The sequence below is a fragment of the Natrix helvetica genome (genome assembly GCF_964273705.1).
Source record: "Natrix helvetica genome assembly, chromosome: 14".
NCBI lineage: Eukaryota > Metazoa > Chordata > Lepidosauria > Squamata > Natricidae > Natrix > Natrix helvetica.
The window spans coordinates 12,258,931-12,277,911 of record NC_138564.1 but is presented as its reverse complement, the minus strand read 5'-3'; the positions used below and the strand labels follow the sequence as shown (position 1 = coordinate 12,277,911).

At 45.8% G+C, this 18,981-nt stretch overlaps 2 protein-coding genes across 2 annotated transcripts; one reads left to right on the top strand and one right to left on the bottom strand.

Moving 5' to 3' along the window:
- Nucleotides 1–1,904: 1,904 nt before the first annotated feature.
- On the top strand, nt 1,905–4,417 carry LOC309399287 (uncharacterized protein). The gene is made up of 2 exons (XM_081966982.1): nt 1,905–2,112; nt 2,942–4,417. The coding sequence occupies exons 1-2, from the start codon at nt 1,936–1,938 to the stop codon at nt 4,112–4,114; spliced, it is 1,350 nt and encodes a 449-aa protein (XP_081823108.1). The 5' UTR covers nt 1,905–1,935; the 3' UTR covers nt 4,115–4,417.
- Nucleotides 4,418–8,447: 4,030 nt separating this feature from the next.
- On the bottom strand, nt 8,448–17,291 carry OAS1 (2'-5'-oligoadenylate synthetase 1; the record flags this gene model as incomplete). Its single annotated transcript, XM_081966536.1, has 7 exons — nt 8,448–9,652; nt 10,657–10,728; nt 11,007–11,154; nt 11,671–11,894; nt 12,822–12,991; nt 14,002–14,284; nt 16,920–17,291. 7 exons carry the CDS (start codon nt 17,289–17,291, stop codon nt 9,605–9,607), a joined length of 1,317 nt encoding a protein of 438 aa, XP_081822662.1. The 3' UTR covers nt 8,448–9,604.
- Between the last annotated feature and the right edge of the window lie 1,690 nt (nt 17,292–18,981).

The window sequence follows — 18,981 nt, the reverse complement described above, 5'->3', positions numbered from 1 at the left end:
GATTTATGGACAAGAGGTTACCTTAGCAAATTTGTATGTACCTAACATAAATCAAAGGGAGTCTCCATTTGTGCTCTAACATAAATCTTACAAAATTAAAACTACACAGTATACATATTACCCCAAAACGTAAATAACCTCTTACCCACCCATAAACATATATAATGTCCATTTACTCGTGTGTTGTTATGTACCGTATTTTTCAGAGTATAAGACGAACAAACCTTTTTCCCTCAAAAAAGAGGGTGAAAATCTGGGTGTGTCTTATACACTGAATACAGCATTTTTGGCCTCCTGTTTATTTGATTGTTCCTGTTATATAACAGCAGCTAGGATTATATTTGCTCAAAATTGGAAAAGCAAAGAGATTCCGACAGAGGAGAATGTAACTAGGGAAATATTAGAATGTGATATAGCTTGGACTAGATGACCTACAAGATCCCTTCCAACTGTTTTCTTTCTTTCTTTCTTTCTTTCTTTCTTTCTTTCTTTCTTTCTTTCTTTCTTTCTTTCTTTCTTTCTTTCTTTCTTTCTTTCTTCTTTCTTTCTTACAATAATACAATGCAATAGCAGAGTTGGAAGGGACCTTGGAGGTCTTCTAGTCCAACCCCCTGCCTAGGCAGGAAACCCTATACTGTTCCAGACAAATAGCTATCCAACATCTTCTTAAAGACTTCCAATGTTGGGGCATTCACAACTTCTGGAGGCAAGCTGTTCTTTCTTTCTTTCTTTCTTTCTTTCTTTCTTTCTTTCTTTCTTTCTTTCTTTCTTTCTCGTTCTTTCTCTCTCTTTCTCTCTCTTTCTCTCTCTCTCTTTCTCTTTCTTTCCTCTTTCTTTTCCTGTCTTCCTACAGCTTGCCTTCAGAGGTTGTGGGAGCTTCATCCCTGGAGGCTTTCAAAAAGAGACTGGACTGCCATCTGTCAGAAAGAGTGCAAAGGTCTCTTGCTTGGGGGGAGCGGGTTGGACTAAATGACCTACAAGTTCCCTCCCAACTGTGTAATAAAATTTAATAAATTTGGATTTATTAGCCGCTCCCTTTCCGGGCAGGACTCGGGGTGTGAACCTGTTGTTTCCTGCATCCGGCCTCAGCGGGGAAAGCGCTCCTTCCACTCCGCCCCTTCCTTCTCCTTCTCGGCCCTCCGAGCGCTGTGTGGTAAGATAACGAAAATAACCCAGAGAGCATGAACAGAAACGAATTAATGAATACATAGCCAGAGGGAAGAAAAACCACACACTAGCCAGGAAGAGGTTACACTTGGTCACAAAAGGAAATAAGATAATAGGATTAGGAAAAGGATAATGGAGTTGGGAAAACCCCGAATCTAGCAGTGATTACAAGATAACACGGACACCATGACCATCTACATAAAACAGACCTCTTTGTATAAGCGCCCCGAATAACAGGAAAACATCCTCCTCAGGTTTTATGATAAGATTAACACAAGGGCAAGATACCAGACGAACGAAACCCAAAGACAAGAGAATCAATGTCAGAACGATTATCCAGAATAAAGGAACTTTTATTCGCATTGAAATTTACACTATAGCCAGGGGGAAGAAAAACTGTATATAAGACCAAACTGTATATGGTGCTGCAGAGCCGGGAAGGACAGAGCTGCGTCTCATCCTTCCCGTTCCCTTTTTTCCCTTCAATAAAGCTCATAACTTTCAGGCGGCTGTCTTCACGAAACTTTCTTCTAAGCGTCGGCGGTGACTCCCGGCTGGGAACAAACCAGGAAACCTTTGATCTTCCAACAGCTGCCTGGCACTACCCTCCTTCTCCTGCCAGAGAAACGGAAGTGGGCCCGAAGGAGGGAAGCCAAGGGAAGGCGCTGGGCGGAGGGTTGCATTGGAAACCACCTCCTCCTCCTCCTTCTCCTCCTCCGCCTTCTTTTTCTTCTCTCTCTCTCTCTCTCTCTCTCTCTCTGCCTGGCCATGGGCTCTCTCGCCCACGTCGGATCATGGCAGCTGAAGAAGTTCTACTTGGACCACCTGCAGCCCAACAATGAGTTTCTCCAAAGGGTGCTTAGGGAGGTCGACCGCATTGGCGAGTTTCTCCAGAGGCGCTGCTTCCAGGATGCAGAAGGCATTAAGGTGCTGAGGGTGGTGAAGGTGAGCAGAGGATGGGCAGGGAGGTACCTGGATGGAGTTGGGGGGTGTGTGTGTGTGAGTGAGAGAGAGAGAGAGACTGCCCAGGGAAGGGAGATGGGAAGGGTTTCCCTCCACCACCACTAGGCAAACCTGGAGCTTTTTTGGCTCTTGAAATGTTCTGTTGTCTGAACTGGGTGATCACAGCCTAGTGGTGGTGGTGGGGAGTATCCGAGCAGCCCCTCCCCCCTCCAGCTTTGGATGTGGTAGCTTAAAACCGGAAGTTTTTAAGAGTTGAGCAATCTATTGAATTCAAGCCACAAACATGCCTCTTAGGTGCCAACTGTTGGGAAGTTTTGAGAAAGCATCCAAACTGGATTGCAGAAAATACGGCTTCGCTAACAGAATTTTCCATTGTCTTCCCCAATGGAACTTGTATGCCCCTAATATAAATCAAAAAGAGTTTTATAATAAGGTATATAAAGAAATAGAAGAAGCCCCCCCCCCCAAAAAAAAGGTTATGGGATAATGGCAGGAGATTATAATATGCTCATGGAGAGCGGAATTCACAGATCCAATCCAACAAAAGCAGAAATAAATTATAATAATTAAAGAAAACGTATTCATAGAAATAGACTACGAGGAGGTTGGCAACTGGCTTATCCAGTGGGCAAGGAAGACCCTGGTGCCAAGGGCCCTGGGGAAAAGTATATTAAAGCAGGAAAATTGTTCTTGGTTCTGTGCCAGGCACAAACCAAATCGTTGCTACCTCCTTCCTCCTCCCAGCGGATGGCAGCTGCATTTATTATGGGTATGGAGACTCACGACAGGAACTCCCTTTTCCCCTTCCCAGGGCGGATCGCTGGGCAAAGGCACCTGCATGAAATACGGGGCAGCTGACCCAAAGCTGTTCCTGAACGTCATAAAAACTTACAAAGACCAGGAAGAGGATCGCAAGAGAATCATTGAGGAGATGGAAAGGTGGCTCAGAGCTTGCACGCCCTTGCGTGGTTTGTGGTTTTCAGAAGATGTAGAGCCGTTGTACTCACGCCTCATCCAAATTTACCAAGGCCAGAAGGCACAGCGGAAGATGTTCAAGGAGGAGATTGACAGGCGGAACTACGAGTGGCAGAAGCAGCCATATTTATCAGATGCCAACCTGGAGCTCTTCTCCAACGTCTTCAGAAGTTACGCCGAGCAAGAAAAAGATTGGATGGTGGTTATGGAGGCGATTGCAAGCAAACTCCACATATCTTTTGGGCCAGGTGAAGACCGGAAGCTGTTAAGGGATCTTTTCCAAAGTTACACAGACCAGGAAAAGGATCGGAAAGAGATCATGGAGGACTTGGAAAGATGGGTCAACAATCGGGAGAGGAAGCCGTATTCGTCGGATGCCGATCTGGTACTCTTCTTGAACATCTTCCAAAGTTATGAGGACCAGGAAAAGGATCGGAAGATCATCATCGAAGAAATTAAAAGGCGGCTCAGCGAATGGCAGAAGAAGCCGTATTTGTTGGAGGTTGACCTGGGGTTGTTATTGGGCCTTCTCGAAAGTTACAGAGACCAGGAAAAAGATCCGGAGGAGATCACGGAGAAGATTCAAAAATGGCTCCGGGAATGCGAGGAGGAGCTGAATTTGTCGGAGGCTGACATGGGGCCATTCCGTAAAAACTGCATAAGATACAGAGAACTGGGAGGGGATCGGAAGACGCTTGTTGAGAAGATGGGAAGGTGGCGGAGCGAAGGCCGGAGGGAGCAATATTTGTCAGACGCTGACCTGAAGTTGTTATTGGACCTTGTCAAAGAATACACAGAAAACGAAGAGGAGCAGAAGGAGATTGAGGAGATGAGAAGGTGGTGGAGTGGACTCTGCAGGGGGCCGTATTATTCAGGTGTTGACCAGTTTTGGTTATGGTACATTCCCAAAAGAAAGAGAGACAAGGAAGAGCAGCAGAAGACGATTGTTGAGAAGATGGGAAGGTGGCGGAGCGAAGGCCGGGGGGGAGCCGTATTTGTCAGACGCTGACCTGAAGTTGTTATTGGACCTTGTCAAAAAATACACAGACAAGGAAGAGGAGCAGCAGGCGATCCTCAAGGAGATTGGGAGGTGGTCCAACGGATGCAAGGAGAACGTGCATTTGGAACTTATATTTGAGAAGTCCAAGTGGTCCAACCCTCGGGTGCTCCAGTTCAGGTTGCGTTCGAAGAAATCAGTGGATTTCATTGAATTTGATGTCCTGCCAGCCTACGATGCCCTAGGTGGGTGTAGGGGGCAAGCAAAGCCCCCTCCCCCTGCTACGGTTAGGCAGGGAGCACTAGAGCCAGGGAAATCTCTCTGTGTGTCTGTCTCTCTCTCTCTCTGTCTCTCTGTATGTGTGTGTGTGTGTGTGTGTGTGTATGTCTCTCTCTCTGTGTCTCTCTCTCTCTCTGTCTCTCTGTGTGTGTGTCTCTCTCTCTGTGTCTGTCGATCTGTCTCTATCTCTCACTCTGTCTGTCTGTCTCTCTCTCTGTGTGTGTCTCTCTCTGTCTCTGTCTGTCTGTCTCTCTCTATCTCTCACTCTGTCTGTCTCTGTCTCTCTGTCTCTGTCTGTCTGTCTCTCTCTTTCTCTCTCTCTCTCTCTCTCTCTCTCTCTCTCTGTGTGTCTCTCTCTGTGTCTCTGTCTCTCTGTGTCTCTGTCTGTCTCTCTGTCTGTCTCTCTCTGTCTGTCTTCTGGGTGCAAACGCCGCTGTGCCACAAGGTTCCTCATTTGCTATGTCTTTCACATTCATATTAACCTCATTTCCCTAAACTTAATATTATAATATATTAAACATTTACACATGATCAAACTCTCCATTTTTCTTCTTAATATCGTCTAGCGATGACACCATATTAACACGAAACATCACTATTCCCATCCTACACAAACTAACAGCTTTCATCTTATTTATATCGCTATCTTAATATTTTTTTCTACTTATTTTTTTAGCCTTCTTCATTTCCAAACTCCTTTTTTATTCTCCAGCCATTGGTAAAATACTTCCCAAATCATGTCATAATTCCGTTTGCTCTTTCTCCTTCATTGCTAATGTTAATCTGTTTGTTTCTGCACATTCTACCTGGATCTTCTCTCGACAGGCCAATATGATGTCTCCAAGGCTGATCCTCGGCCCTACCTCAAACTGATACGCACAGGGACATGTGGGGCGTACTCCCCCTGCTTCACGGAGCTGCAAAGGAACTTCATATGGAACCAATGCGGCCAGCTGAAGTGCCTCATCTGCCTGGTAAAATACTGGTACAACGAGGTCTGTTGCCTGCAGAATAATTTTCATTATTGTTACCAGTAGGATTCCCCCTCCCCAATTTTTGGTTTAGCCAACGGTTCTTAAATTCTCAGGGCTTTTCCTGCCTTGGAGCAGCTTCCCAAGGCAGCTTGCCCCCCTCCCATTGTTATCCCTCCCTCCAGTTCTGAAATCTTCCCGGTTTCCCCCTCCTAGTTGAAAGTTCAAGATCTTGCCCCCCATGCCCACCTCTATGGTCCAATCTCCCACTGCCATGCTGACATCTTCCCCCCATCCAATTCCGGTCAGGTGCAAAGACAAAGGATGACCTTGGCTTTCTAGAAATAATGTTGTTATGGCTGCATATCATCTAACTCCATACAATCCCCCCTTCCCATTTTCCCACCATAGAAAAGGCATAATTGAATCATAGAAAGTGTGACAAGAGATCCAAAGATCCAAAAGAAAAGAGGGCTGCAGGCCTGACACTGGGGTTTGGGAAAGGGGCCAGATAATAAAGTCTGCTTAATTATATTTGCCTTAAAATGGTGCTAATTTTAGCCAATGATAGATCATCTTTCGTATAGTTTCATCATTCAAATACTGCAAGGAGTTTTATTTAAGCTGCTTTTCTGGGTAACCCAGGTGCAGGAAAAGCCATTCCCCCCAAAGTACGCCCTTGAGCTACTAACTGTCTACGCCTGGGAGCAAAGTGGTGCATGGATCGAATTCAACACAGCAGAAGGTTTCCGGACCGTGCTTTGGCTCATTGAGCACTACAAGGAGATTTGCATCTATTGGACAAAATACTACAATTTCGACAATGAGATCATCAAGCGGTATTTGCAGGACCAGCTCCGTAAAAAGAGGTCAGTCTCCCACCATGAATTCCAAGGGAGTGATTTGATTTGATTTCAAAAATCAGCAATGACATTTGTCATAGTGGAGAAACTCCTGCAACAACGGCTCCTTGCGAGTCTCAAATTGGAGTAAAATGCAAGCACCTTTTGAGCTGTTGCTATCTCTGCTTGCCTTATGCATCGATGTTTCTTCTTCTTTTGGAGTGGCGAGAGCAAAACAGCCGTGAAACAAAGAATAGGGTGTGTCCCAAACTTCCCTTCTTTCCTTGCAAAATTCATCCTGACTTTCTAGCTTGATTTCCATCACACCTAGAAACCCCATTTATGCACCTGCTGGCCACTAGAAGGCAGCAGAGAGAGAGAGAGAGAGAGAGAGAGAGAGAGAGAGAGAGAGAGACGACTCTTTGCTGCCATCTATCTGAAGTTTTGCAACCCGACCATGGTAGCTCTTCTATTAGTGTAGTTGTGAAATGGTAGTAGAGCCACCAAATACTGAAGTTAATGGAAAGTACTTTCAACAGGGCCTGAACGAGTGTTGCCATCTACTCCGCCTTGCGTGTAAGATTCTAACTTTCTTTGTTGGACTTCAGGCCAGTGATCCTTGATCCAGCGGATCCAACCGCAAACTTCGGAGAGGCAGAAGGCTGGGATCGGCTGGCAGAAAAGGCGAAATCTTACGCTTCCATGAGTTGCTGTCGGAAACGAGATGGTTCTTTGGTTGAACCCTGGAATGTGCCGGTGAGGAAAAAAGAACGGCAAAGTTGCATTTTTGCTGGGTTTCTTCGGGATAAGATGCCACGGTGGCACAGTGGTTAGACGGTGGTACTGCAGGCTACATCTGCTGACTGCCGGCTGACTGCAATTTGGCAGTTCAAATCTCACCAGACTCAAGGTTGACTCAGCCTTCTGTCCTTCCAAGGTCAGTAAATGAGGACTCAGATTGTTGGGGGGCAAGAGGCTGACTCTGTAAACCGCTTAGAGAAGGCTATAAAAGCACTGTAAAGCGGTATATAAGTCTAAGGGCTATTGCTATTGCTATGAAGGGCAATGAAATGGCTCTGCCTGAAGGGCGTAGATCTTTGTTATGTAGAATAGACTGGCCGAGGTCTTAATGGCCCATTGACAAAGGTGGCGGGGGGGGGGAAGGTTGAGATTCTGCCTCTCTACTTCTCTTTTAGGGGAAATATTCTGCCTTTTTAATATACCCTAAAATATTTCATTTTTCTAGGTAGAGAGGTGGGATTTAACTTCCAACAATATAAACTGGATTATATAAATTTTATAAGGGGCACGGTGGCTCAGTGGCTAAAGACGCTGAGTTTGTCGATCAGAAAGGTCAGCAGTTGGGTGGTTCGAATCCCTAGCGCCGCATAACGGAGTGAGCTCCCGTGACTTGTCCCAGCTTCTGCCAACCTAGAATTTCGAAAGCACGTAAAAAATGCAAGTAGAAAAATAGGAACCACCTTTGGTGGGAAGGGAACAGCATTCCGTGCGCCTTCGGCATTGAGTCATGCCGGCCACATGACCACGGAGACGGCTTCAGACAGCGCTGGCTCTTCGGCTTTGAAACGGAGATGAGCACTGCCCCCTAGAGTCAGGAACGACTAGCACAGATGTGCGAGGGGAATCTTTTATCTTTATAAACTCTACTATAATCTAGCACTCAGATTTTATTAGAGCGTTTATGCTTTTCTACAGGCTCAGAAACCATTTTGATGAAAAAGTCACTCAAGTGAACCACAGGAAAAGGAAGAACTTTAATTTTCTGGATTTTTAGCAGAAACTGTTGGCCGAGCATTTTTTCCCTGCTGGTTCGCCCGAGGTTTGTGGACTCGAAAAGAACAAAAGCGTAAATGCAATCCAAGCTGAAAATGTTTGGGGTCAAAATAAATAAATAAAAGGCCTCCGAGGTACCCATTTTTCTGACCGCTGCAACAGGATTTTTCCTCTTCTGTGTGAAAAAGCTCTTGATTGTTAAAAAGAGCAAGAAATGTCATTTTTAAGCATGACATTCCACCCCAAATCTCGTCCCAGCGTCCCTTTTTCCATTTGGGCTGAAGAAAAATTTGGCCTCTGATGCAGCCAGGGGAAAGAAAACAAAGCCCAATGTCTACCCCACCCTTAAAACTCGTGCCCAAAATGCTTGCAAAGACAGACAGGGTTTGAAGAGTGCCAGTGCTACGATATGCCCAGGAAATTTGTGGCCTCGGAAACAATAAACGCGTAAATGCAACCTAAGCTGAAAATGTTTATTAAACAAAGCATAGCAAAAAAACAATAATAACCGCAACTGCAAAATATCATAGGAAGTGTAAATGCACGACAAAATTTGATCTCCCTTCAGTAGCTGGAGCCCTTTGTCACTAACCCTTCAATCAAGCAAGGATCTCGCTATCTAACAAAGATAAAAGGAAGAAGATTCAAATCGATTCACCAAGGTCCATGGCCTGTTTGTGCTTAGCTGCTATTTGAGATGGACAGTGATTAATTCACCTATAGCATCTATATATGTTTGTAATATAGGTGTCCACTTTTAAGAGGAGGCCACAGAATTTCATTTTAATATTGGCAGTGTTCCCACAGTAAAAAATGACAATAAAGGTTTATCTATCTATCATCTATCTATCTATCTATCTATCTATCTATCTATCTATCTATCTATCTATCTATCTATCTATCATCTATCTATCTATCTATCTATCTATCATCTATCTATATCATCTATCTATCTATCTATCTATCTATCTATCTATCTATCTATCTATCTATCTATCTATCATCTAACTATCATCTATCTATCATCTAACTATCATCTATCTATCTAGCTATCATCTATCTATCATCTATCTATCTATCTATCTATCTATCTATCTATCTATCTATCTATCTATCTATCTATCTATCATCTATCACCTACCTACCTACCTACCTACCTGACAAAAATTTTACCCAGTGTGAATTTCATAAGCTCCTGGTCTTTCTTACCACAATTCCTCTCCAGGCTGTGCCCAATTTTCCTGAGCTATAGTAACAGCATCATATGTTCCCTTTAAAGTCAGCCCCTTTACCTGCAATTTCTGGACATGAATGTGTAAAATACACACCAACCTAAAGTAAGCGTGACTACAATCGGAAGCCACCAAATGCAAATCTAAGCTGGATTTCGTTCTGTCCCACTATGGATGAATGATGGCTTGTCTTCCATATCCTGGGTTCCTCAAACTAAGTTGGCTTTTCAAATCATGTCCCATCAATCACATTCCAGATTGGTACGTCATCCTTGATTTCCCCATATATATATAGATAAGCTCCTGAAGTAGTATTAAAAGCCAAAGCGCGTTGCCATTCAGCTGCTTCCACCCCGGTGTTTCAGATCCACGGTGGGGGTCTCTTCATAACAGTGTGCACCAGCTTTCCTCTTGAGGCCCCTCCTGTGCCAGCTGGAAAAGACACAAAAACGGACCTTTGGTTATTTGCTGATGCCTGGAAGTCTGCGGGAAATCCATTCCTTTACCCTCATCCCTCCAACTCCAAAGGGGGTAATTTGCTGCAGCCAACTTGCTGTTACCAGTTGTGGCCAACTCATGACGTTACTTAGTAGGGTTATGAAACGTCTGCAAGAAAACGAGCAAGCTCGGAGAGCATTGGGGACTCCAGTGTTCCTTCCCCTCCCTACGAACCCCACTCCCTCCTAGCACTGATGATATTCCCTAGTTGGGTCATGAAACGTCTACAAGAAAACCACCAAGCTCAGAGAGCACCAAGGACGCCACAATCCTCTTCTCCCTCCTCCCCCACCTTCCTTCTAGCACTGATGATGTTACTTAGTAGGGTCAAGAAAGGTCTGCAAGAAAACTACCAAGCTCAGAGAGCACCAAGGACTTTACAGTGGCCTCCTCCTCCTCCTCTTCCTTCATTACCACCTCCACTTCCCCTTTTCTTCCCCTCCTCTCCGCAAACCCCACTCCCTTCTAGCACTGATGATGTTCCCTAGCTGGGTTGTGAAACATCTACAAGAAAACCACCAAGTTCAGAGAGCAACAAGGACGACCCTGAGCTACAAAGATCCTCCTTTATTGGTACCGAATGGCTGTGGCCAGCTCACTGCAGGACAATTCAACAATTCAGTTTAATGATTTAAAATAATTTTTAAAAAACATTTTAATTTTTGCTATTCACATTTCCTCCTTTCTCTAATGATTCTGTTCTACCATTTCTTTGATATTACAGTATACACAGACTTCAAACCACAAGGGAGCCCAAAATTTATGTTGCTAAGCGAGGCAACTGTTAAGTGAGCCCATTGTCCCATTTTATGACCTTCCTTGCCACAGTTGTTAAGTGAGCCCCGCAGTTGATAAATTAACAACACCATCATTAAGTGAATATAGCTTCCCCGTTGATTTTATTTTTCAGAGGTTTACAGAGTCCTCATTTTACTGACCTCGTAAGGATGGAAGTCTGACTCAAGCCTGAGCCTCTGAGAATGGAACCCTTGGTAGGGGGCAGAGTAAGCCTGCAATAGCAATAACACTTAGACTTATATACCGCTTTACAGCCCTCTCTAAGTGGTTTACAGAATCAACATCTTGCTCCCAACAATCTGGGTCCTCATTTTACCAACTTCGGAAGGATGGAAGGCTGTCAACCTTGAGTTGGTCAGGATTGAACTCTTGGTAGCCGGCAGTCGGCAGATGTAGCCTGCAGTACCACCGTCTAACCACTATGCCACCCTGGCATCTTATCCCGAAGAAACCCAGCAAAAATGCAACTTTGCCGTTCTTTTTTCCTCACCGGCACATCCCAGGGTTCAACCAAAGAATCATCTGGTTTCCGACAGCAACTCATGGAAGCGTAAGATTTCGCCTTTTCGGCCAGCCGATCCCAGCCTTCTGCCTCTCCGAAGTTTGCGGTTGGATCTGCTGGATCAAGGATCACTGGCCTGAAGTCCAACAAAGAAAGTTATAGTCCTATGCGCAGGCTGGGGCAGATGACAACACTTATTCATGAGTTCAGGCCCCGTTGAAAGTACTTTCCATGAACTTCACTTGGTGGATCTATCATTTTACAACTACGCTCCAGATAGGTGGCAGCAAAGAGTCATGTGTCTCTCTGCTGCCTTCTAGTGGCCAGCAGGTTCATAAATGGTATTCCTAGGTCAGATGAAAGTCAAGCTAGAAAGGAAAGGGAAGTTTGGGGACACACAAACATACACACACACACACACACACACACACTCTTCTTTGTTTCACGGCTGTTTTGCTCTCGCCACTCCAAAAGAAGAAGAAACATTGACGCATAAGGCAAGCAAAGGTGCTTAAAAGGTGTTTGCATTTTACTCCAATATGAAACTCGCTAGGAGCCGTTGTTGCAGGAGTTTCTCCACTATGACAAATGTCATTACTGATTTTTGAAATAAAATCAAACAACTCTCTTGGTATCCAAGGTGGAGACTGACCTGTTTTTACGGAGCTGGTCCTGCAAATACCGCTTGATGATCTCATTGTCGAAATCGTAGTATTTTGTCCAATAGATGCAAATCTCCTTGTAGTGCTCAATGAGCCAAAGCACTGTCCGGAAACCTTCTGCTGTGATGAAGTCATTCTGTTTGCTTCCTTGCTCCCAGGCGTAGACAGTTAGTAGCTCAAGGGCGTACTTTGGGGGGAATGACTTTTCCTCCACCTGGGTTACACAGAAAGGCAGCTTAAATAAAATTCCCCGTAGTATTTGAATGAGGAAGACCGACGAAAGACAATCTATCCTCGACTACTTTATACCCCTTTTCCTTGGAAATAAGACCTCCCCGGATAATAAGCCTAATTGGGGCTTTTGAGGGCATGCGCTAAAATAAGCCCTCCCCGAAAATATTGCAACACAGCAGCAGCCATGAGGTGACCATGCTCGCCGCCTCCTGCACCTCAAAAATAATAAGACCTCCCCGAAAATAAGGCCAAGTGTTTATTTCAGGGGTCAAAAGAAAATAAGGCCATGTCTTATTTTCAGGGAAATATGGTACCGTATTTTTGGAGTATAAGACACATCAAGATTTTGAAGAGGCAAATTAAAAAAAACAGACCTTGCAAAAACAGGCCCGTTTTTTTCTCAAAAAAAGGACATGCATAGCCTTTAGGAGGCTTCCAGAGTGCTCCTGGAGGCGGGGGGGGGGGGCATAATCGAGCAAAAATTGGTCTGTTTTTTGCTCATTTCTGCCCTCTCCAGACTCCAGGAGCACTCTGGAAGCCTCCTAAAGGCTCTGCACGGCCATTTTTGCAAAGAGGGCGGGGTTTCAGCAGGCCAGAAATGAGGTATTCAGTGTATAAGACGCACCCAGATTTTCACCCTCTTTTTTTGAGGGAAAAAGGTGCGTCTTATACGCCGAAAAATACGGTACTTTGCCAAGTGAGAAATTTGTTAAGGGAGTTTTGCCCCCTTTTACGACTTTTCTCGCCACATCTGTGAAGTGAATCAGTGCAGTTGTGAAAGCACTGAGGTGGGGCTGCGGTGTTTCCTAAGAAAGGCTGACTCAACAACCCTCCAACAAACCCCTACTCGTTGGAAGACCGGATTCCAATAATTGGGACCCTGAATTCCATTCTCCAGGCCACAGACCTCTTTGTACCAGTGTTTCACCAGGCGGATGAGGCTCTTCAGCTTGGTGGGGCGGCTCACTATGAAGTCCCTTTGCAGCTCCGTGAAGCAGGGGGAGAACTCTCCACGATGGCCAGAGTGAATAAGATCGACGTATATCTGGGGGTCGGGCTTGGTGCGTTGATAATGGCCTGTCGAGAGAAAATTCAACCGGGCCTCAAAAGCGCCTTTGAAATTCTCCACCAACTTTGTAGACGAGAGAATCTTATCCCGATGTCTCCCGTGGAAAAAAGAACTTCCAACTGCTTCGGAAAGGCGGGTTTTCCGGGAACGAGATCCTCTACTGGGACTGCAGGGAAACTGAGGAAGCCAGGAGGGTGCAAGGCACCCCAACGTTCACCCCCAACCCTCTCGAAATGTGCCTAAGGACATCCCTTCCCACCCAGAAAGACTTCACCCACGTTCTCTCTTCCTTGGAAATAATGGCGGAAAGAAAGTGGCAGGGCTGGGTCGATGCTGGTTCCAGCTACGCAGGCCGCCAAACCACGACCAGTTCGGCTGAACCAGTCCAAACCGGTAGGAGCACACCGCTGATCTGCATGCTTGCCCATCTCTCCCGCGGCTCGTTTTCAAACAGGCTGCAACCTCGGGATTGGGTGCCCCTGTTTTAGAGGAGAGGCCGCCTGTCAGGCCTGCAGGCATATTCCTTTAAGGATCTTTGGCCTGCCACACTCTCTCTTATTTTACTATGCTGTTTCATTAGTGAGGTAATTGGGAGGGGGAATAGTAAGGAGCAGAATGTGTTGTCAAAATAAAGCATTCCTTTCTAGAAGCCCAAGGGCATCTTTTGCCTCCGCACCTCTGCACCTGACGGGAACTGGATGGGTGGGAATGCCAGCATGGCAGACGAAGATTTGACCATGGGATGGACTTGTTGGGTGCGGGGGCAAGGTTTTGAACTTTCAACTGGGTGGAAAACCCAGGCAGTTTTCAGATTCGGGTTTCCACAGTATGTACCAACATGTCTCTCTTATTAAATTGGAATTTTGATGGAAGCTCTGCCTTGGACTCTGATTTAATTCTGGATGATATTTGGAACGCTGACAGCTTCAGTGGTCTCCCTGGCTCTGGTGCTCCCTGCCCAACCATAGCTTGGGGCGGGGGGAAGGGTGGGCTTTCCCTGCTCAGGTAGAATACCCACCTAGGGGGTCGTAGGCCGGCAGGACATCAAATTCAAAGAAGTCCTCTGACTCTTCTGAACATAACTCGAATTGGCTCACTCGTGGGTTGGGCCACTTCGACTGCTGAAAGGAAACCTGCAGATTGAGAGACTTCTGGCATTTCTTGAGCTGCCTTTCAAACTCGGTAATGATCATCTTCCGTTCCTTTTCCTGGTCTGCGAAACTTTTGAAGATGTTCAAGAAGAGCACCAGGTCGGCATCGGACCCTTGTTTCATGCAGGTGCCTTTGCCCAGCGATCCGCCCTGGGAAAGGGAAAAGGGAGGGGTTCCCGTCGTGAGTCTCCAAGAGATACCCATAATAAATGCAGCTGCCATCCCCTGGGAGGAGGAGGGAGGTAGTAACGATTTGGTTTGTGCCTGGCACAGAACAATTTTCCTGCTATAATATACTTTTCCCCAGGGCCCTTGGCACCAGGGTCTTTCTTGCCCACTGGATAAGCCAATTGCCGACCTCCTTGGAGTCTATTTCTATGAATACGTTTTCTTAAATTATTATACTTTATTTCTGCTTTTGATGGATTGGATCTGTGAATTCCGCTATCCAGGACCATATTATAATCTCCTGCCATTATCACATAACCTTTTTCTTGGACTTCTTCAATTTCTTTAAGTACCCTATTACCCTATTATAAAACTCTTTGATTTATATTAGGGGCATGCAAAATCCACCCCTTCTTTCTTTTGATGTGTTTCTTGTTAGAATACAATATCTACTTTCTCTTTGTTAATTGATTTTTCAATTCCTGCTTGTTTATATTTCCCCGCCAAGCCATGTGCATTCCATTTTGCTACCTTCAAGGATTTCCCCATCTTTACTTAACTTTATTGTCATTGTACGTATATTTTTATTTATTTATTATTTATTTATTAATCATTTTTATATGCTGCACCCTCTCCACCAAGGGACTTGGGGCGGCGTACAATTTACTACATAACACATAATGACAATGACAAGGACAAGGAGGAGATATACAAAAAGCATTATACACACACAATAAATAAATAATCAATTAATTAAAACAGCAAAAAGCAATTAAAAAACAATTAAAACACCCAGAGTCAAACCTAATTTAAAATTGTATCCAGAGGGATTAGAATAGCTATAATTCAAGCCAGGCCAGCTAGTCGGAACAGGTGGGTCTTGAGTTTCATGCGGAAGGAGCGGAGATCGGTTGTTGTCCTGATGTCGGGGGGGGGGGGAGGTCATTCCAGAGGGCTGGGCCCATCACAGAGAAGGCCCTGCCCCTCGGTGCCGCCCTCTGGCATTGCTTGGTGGACGGCACCCGGAGAAGTCCCTCCCTGTGAGAGCGAATTGGTCGCAGGGATGTATGGGGCAGGATACGATCCCGCATATACACAGTATACACATACAACGAAGTTCACATGACACCCAGAGACCAGGCCCAACACACATAACAATCCCCAAACAGCCACCCACCCACCAAAAAAATTCCTCACCCCTAAACCACCCAACATCCACACAACAAACCAAGTAACACTGTCTAACAGCTCACTGATGGTGGCCCTTTAGTTCATTGTTGAGTGCAATTATACCACTGGGATAAAAGCTATTCAGAAGGCGTGTGGTCTGAGTTTTAATTGTTCTGTATCTTCTGCCAGAAGACAACAGTCTAAAAAAGATCATAAGCGGGATAGGAAGAGTCTCTGAGAATGTTATGCAACTTCCTCTAACAGCGAGAAGTGAAGATGTCGTCCAGGGTGGGTAGCTGGAGCCCGGTGATATTCTGGGAAGTTTTAATGATTCTCTGTAGAGTTGTTTTTTTTTTCCTATTCCTCATATTACATATTCCCTTTGGTCTCCATTTGTGCTCTAACATAAATCTTACAAAACTAAAACTACACAGTACAGTATAATACCCCAAAACGTAAATTACCTCTTACCCACCCATAAACATATATAATGCCCATTTGCTCATGTGTTGGTATGTATATAAAGAAGTCAATGAATCCTGCTGAATCGGTTATCTGTGTGTGCTTTCTGGATTTGACTTTATGCGACAAACTCTGACAGGGATCTACCATGCCCACTGGAAAACCCACTTCCCGACCTCCTCAGAGTCTAATTAATTGCTCTATTTGGATGGGAGAAATTCTAGGATTGATTACAAAATAATAATAATAATTAGTTGCAAATCTCTTGCATATTGTTGTCATCCAAGGGGGATGAGTTCATGAAGTCACCAGGAATGGCTTCTTAAAGGGATCACTTAGGCTGGCAGCTGTTGGGCCAGTCCTGCAGTGCCAGCTAGATGGTTATTTCCAGCAATGCTTCTCTCTCTTGACAAAATGCAGGGAGATTAGACACTTAACAACTTTGGACATCCTAAATCTGTCCTAGAGAACCTATGGTACAGGTGCCACGCAAAGCCCTCTGTGGGCATGCGTGCCTTTGCCAGCTGCTCTTCTGGTTTCTGGCCAGCTGGTCTTTGCAGGCGCCATAGTGCTGGAAACGGTCCCCAAAGCAGGCTGTTTTTCAGGGTGTTTTCAGACTGTTTTGGGTCCAAAAAACGGCCTGAAAATGGCCAAAAAACCCAGGCCATTTCAGGGCCGTTTGGGGCCATTTTCAGCTATTTTTTGGGTTGTTTTCATGTCATTTCTCAGCTGTTTTTGCCCTCCCAAAATGGCCTGGAAAATGGCCTGGATTTTTGGGCCGTTTTCGGACACTCCAAGTGCCTGCGAAGACCAGCTGACAACATAATCCAGTTCAAATACAAAGGATCTACTACTTTGGTTAACAAATGACAAAAAATATATAAGAATATATAAGAATATTTCAAGACAACCCCCCACCCCAAACCCCCACCTCCAGGCCAGGACAGCCCCATCCTAGGCACCTGCCTGCCCATCCTCTTCTCACCTTCACCACCTTCAGCACCTTAATGCCACTCCGGGGCGCATCCTGGAAGCAGCGCGTCTTAAGAAACTCGCAGATGAGATGAATGGCTCCGCGCACCTTTCGGAGAAAGTCCTCGTTGGACTGCAGGTGGTCCTGGTGGAACTTGTCCAGCTGCCACGATCCGACGTGGGCGAGGGAGCCCATGGCCTCTGCAGGGCGGACTTCCAATGCAACCCTCCGGCGAAGGGCAGAGGCTTCTCCTCCTCTGCGGATCAGTTTCGTTTTCCCCGGCAGGAGACGGAGGGTGGAGCCGGGCAGCGCTTGGAAGGCTGAGAAGGGGCTGGAAGGGAAGGGAAAGGGGCGGACTGGAGGAGCCGCCTTCCCGCTGATCATGTCCTACGGAGGCCGGCTGCAGGAAATGGCAGATTAACAGAGTTGGAAGGGACCTTGGAGGTCATCTAGTCCAACCACCTCCGCCCAAGCAGGAGACCCTACACACTTTCTGGCAGATGGCAATCCAGTCTCTTCTTCAAAGCTTCCAGGGATGAAGCTCCCACAACTTCTGAAGGGAAGCTGTAGGTAGGTAGGTAGGTAGGTAGGTAGGTAGGTAGGAAGGAAGGAAGGAAGGAAGGAAGGAAAAAGAAAAAAGAAAGAGAAAGAAAGAAAGAAAGAAAGAAAGAAAGAAAGAAAGAAAGAAAGAAAGAAAGAAAGAAAGAAAGAACAAACAGTTGGAAGGGACATTGTAGATCATCTAGTCCAACCCCCACCACCACCACAAGCAGAAGACCCTACAACATTCCTGACAAATGGCAGGATATATGTTGGGATGCTTCATAATGTAAATATATTGTATTATGATTGCTTTATAAATATAAAGCAACTTCTGGAGGCAGGGAGTTCCGCCGGTTAATGGCTCTGGTAAATGTATAAATGCTCTTAATAAATCCAAGGGCTGGATTTATACTGTTGGAAGAAATGTCTTTCTGGGCTCAGTTCCAAGTGGGGAGAAGAAAGAGACTGGAAGCAGGGTGGCTGCTTGGAAAGATGGTTTAATGGTGGGCAGGATCACATGCCTTGATGATCTTGGGTAAAAAGGAGAGGAAGAGCGGATGGAGGAGCCACCTTCCCGCTGATCTTGTAAGGAAATTTCAGATTAACAGAGTTGGAAGGGACCTTGTAGGTCATCTAGTCCAACCCCCACCCCCTGCCCAAGCAGGAGACCCTACACCATTCCTGACAAATGGCAGTATATCGGGAAGATTTCTCCTACCACCATTTCTACGGTTTTGTGTGTATTCGGTTCCAGATTGTTCAACCTCCCATCTGTATGGGGATTCATCGTTGTCCCGAAGGAGACCAATCATGGTTGTATCATCTGCAAACTTCAGTAGTTTAACAGATGGATCGTTTGAGATGCAGTCATTGGTATATAGCCATGATGGCGAGGAGCCATTTGTTAGGGCAAGTGCACTGGCCAGTGCGCACTGGCCAGCTGACTTTGACCTTCTTTTGAGTCCGTCTTTCGCACTCCGGAGGCTTCCCTGGCCCTACGGGAAACCGGAAGTTCAGGAATGGACTTCTGGTTTGCTCATAGAGCCATTTTTTGCTCCCCAGAGCCTTTAGGAGGCTTCCGGAGGCTTCCCTGAAGGCTCCAGAGGGTGAAAAACGGCCCTATGAGCAAACTGGAAGTCTGCTCTTGAACATCCGGCTTGCCCTTAGGGCCGGTTTTTCGTGCTCCAGAGGCTTCAGGGGGGCTCCTGTGCTAATTGTACAGGTATGTGATGTGATTTTGCCTGGCTTCCTGTCTGTTAGGAAGCTTGTGATCCACTGACAAAGTGTATTCAGGTACCGCTAGCTGATTTAGCTGGGGTCCATTCTCATCTCAAGTCACATTTCTTACGCCTTCTTTTTTTGCTGACCGACGCATTCCATCGTTTCACTTCCTTCCTTCCTTACCAACCGTCACTCTCTGCAAACACCCGTGTCCATTTGAGGCTCTCGGCCCTTTATGAGTTTCAGTTCCTCATTCCCCACCGTCTCAGCCTTCCTGCTCTAAATATATCCGTCCAACAAGTCCATACCT

Coding starts and splice junctions, on each gene's coding strand:
- LOC309399287 (XM_081966982.1), top strand. CDS start 1,936: ATGGGCTCTCTCGCCCACGTCGGATCATGGCAGCTGAAGAAGTTCTAC. Junction 2,113..2,941: donor AGGTGCTGAGGGTGGTGAAG/GTGAGCAGAGGA, acceptor TCCCCTTCCCAG/GGCGGATCGCTGGGCAAAGG.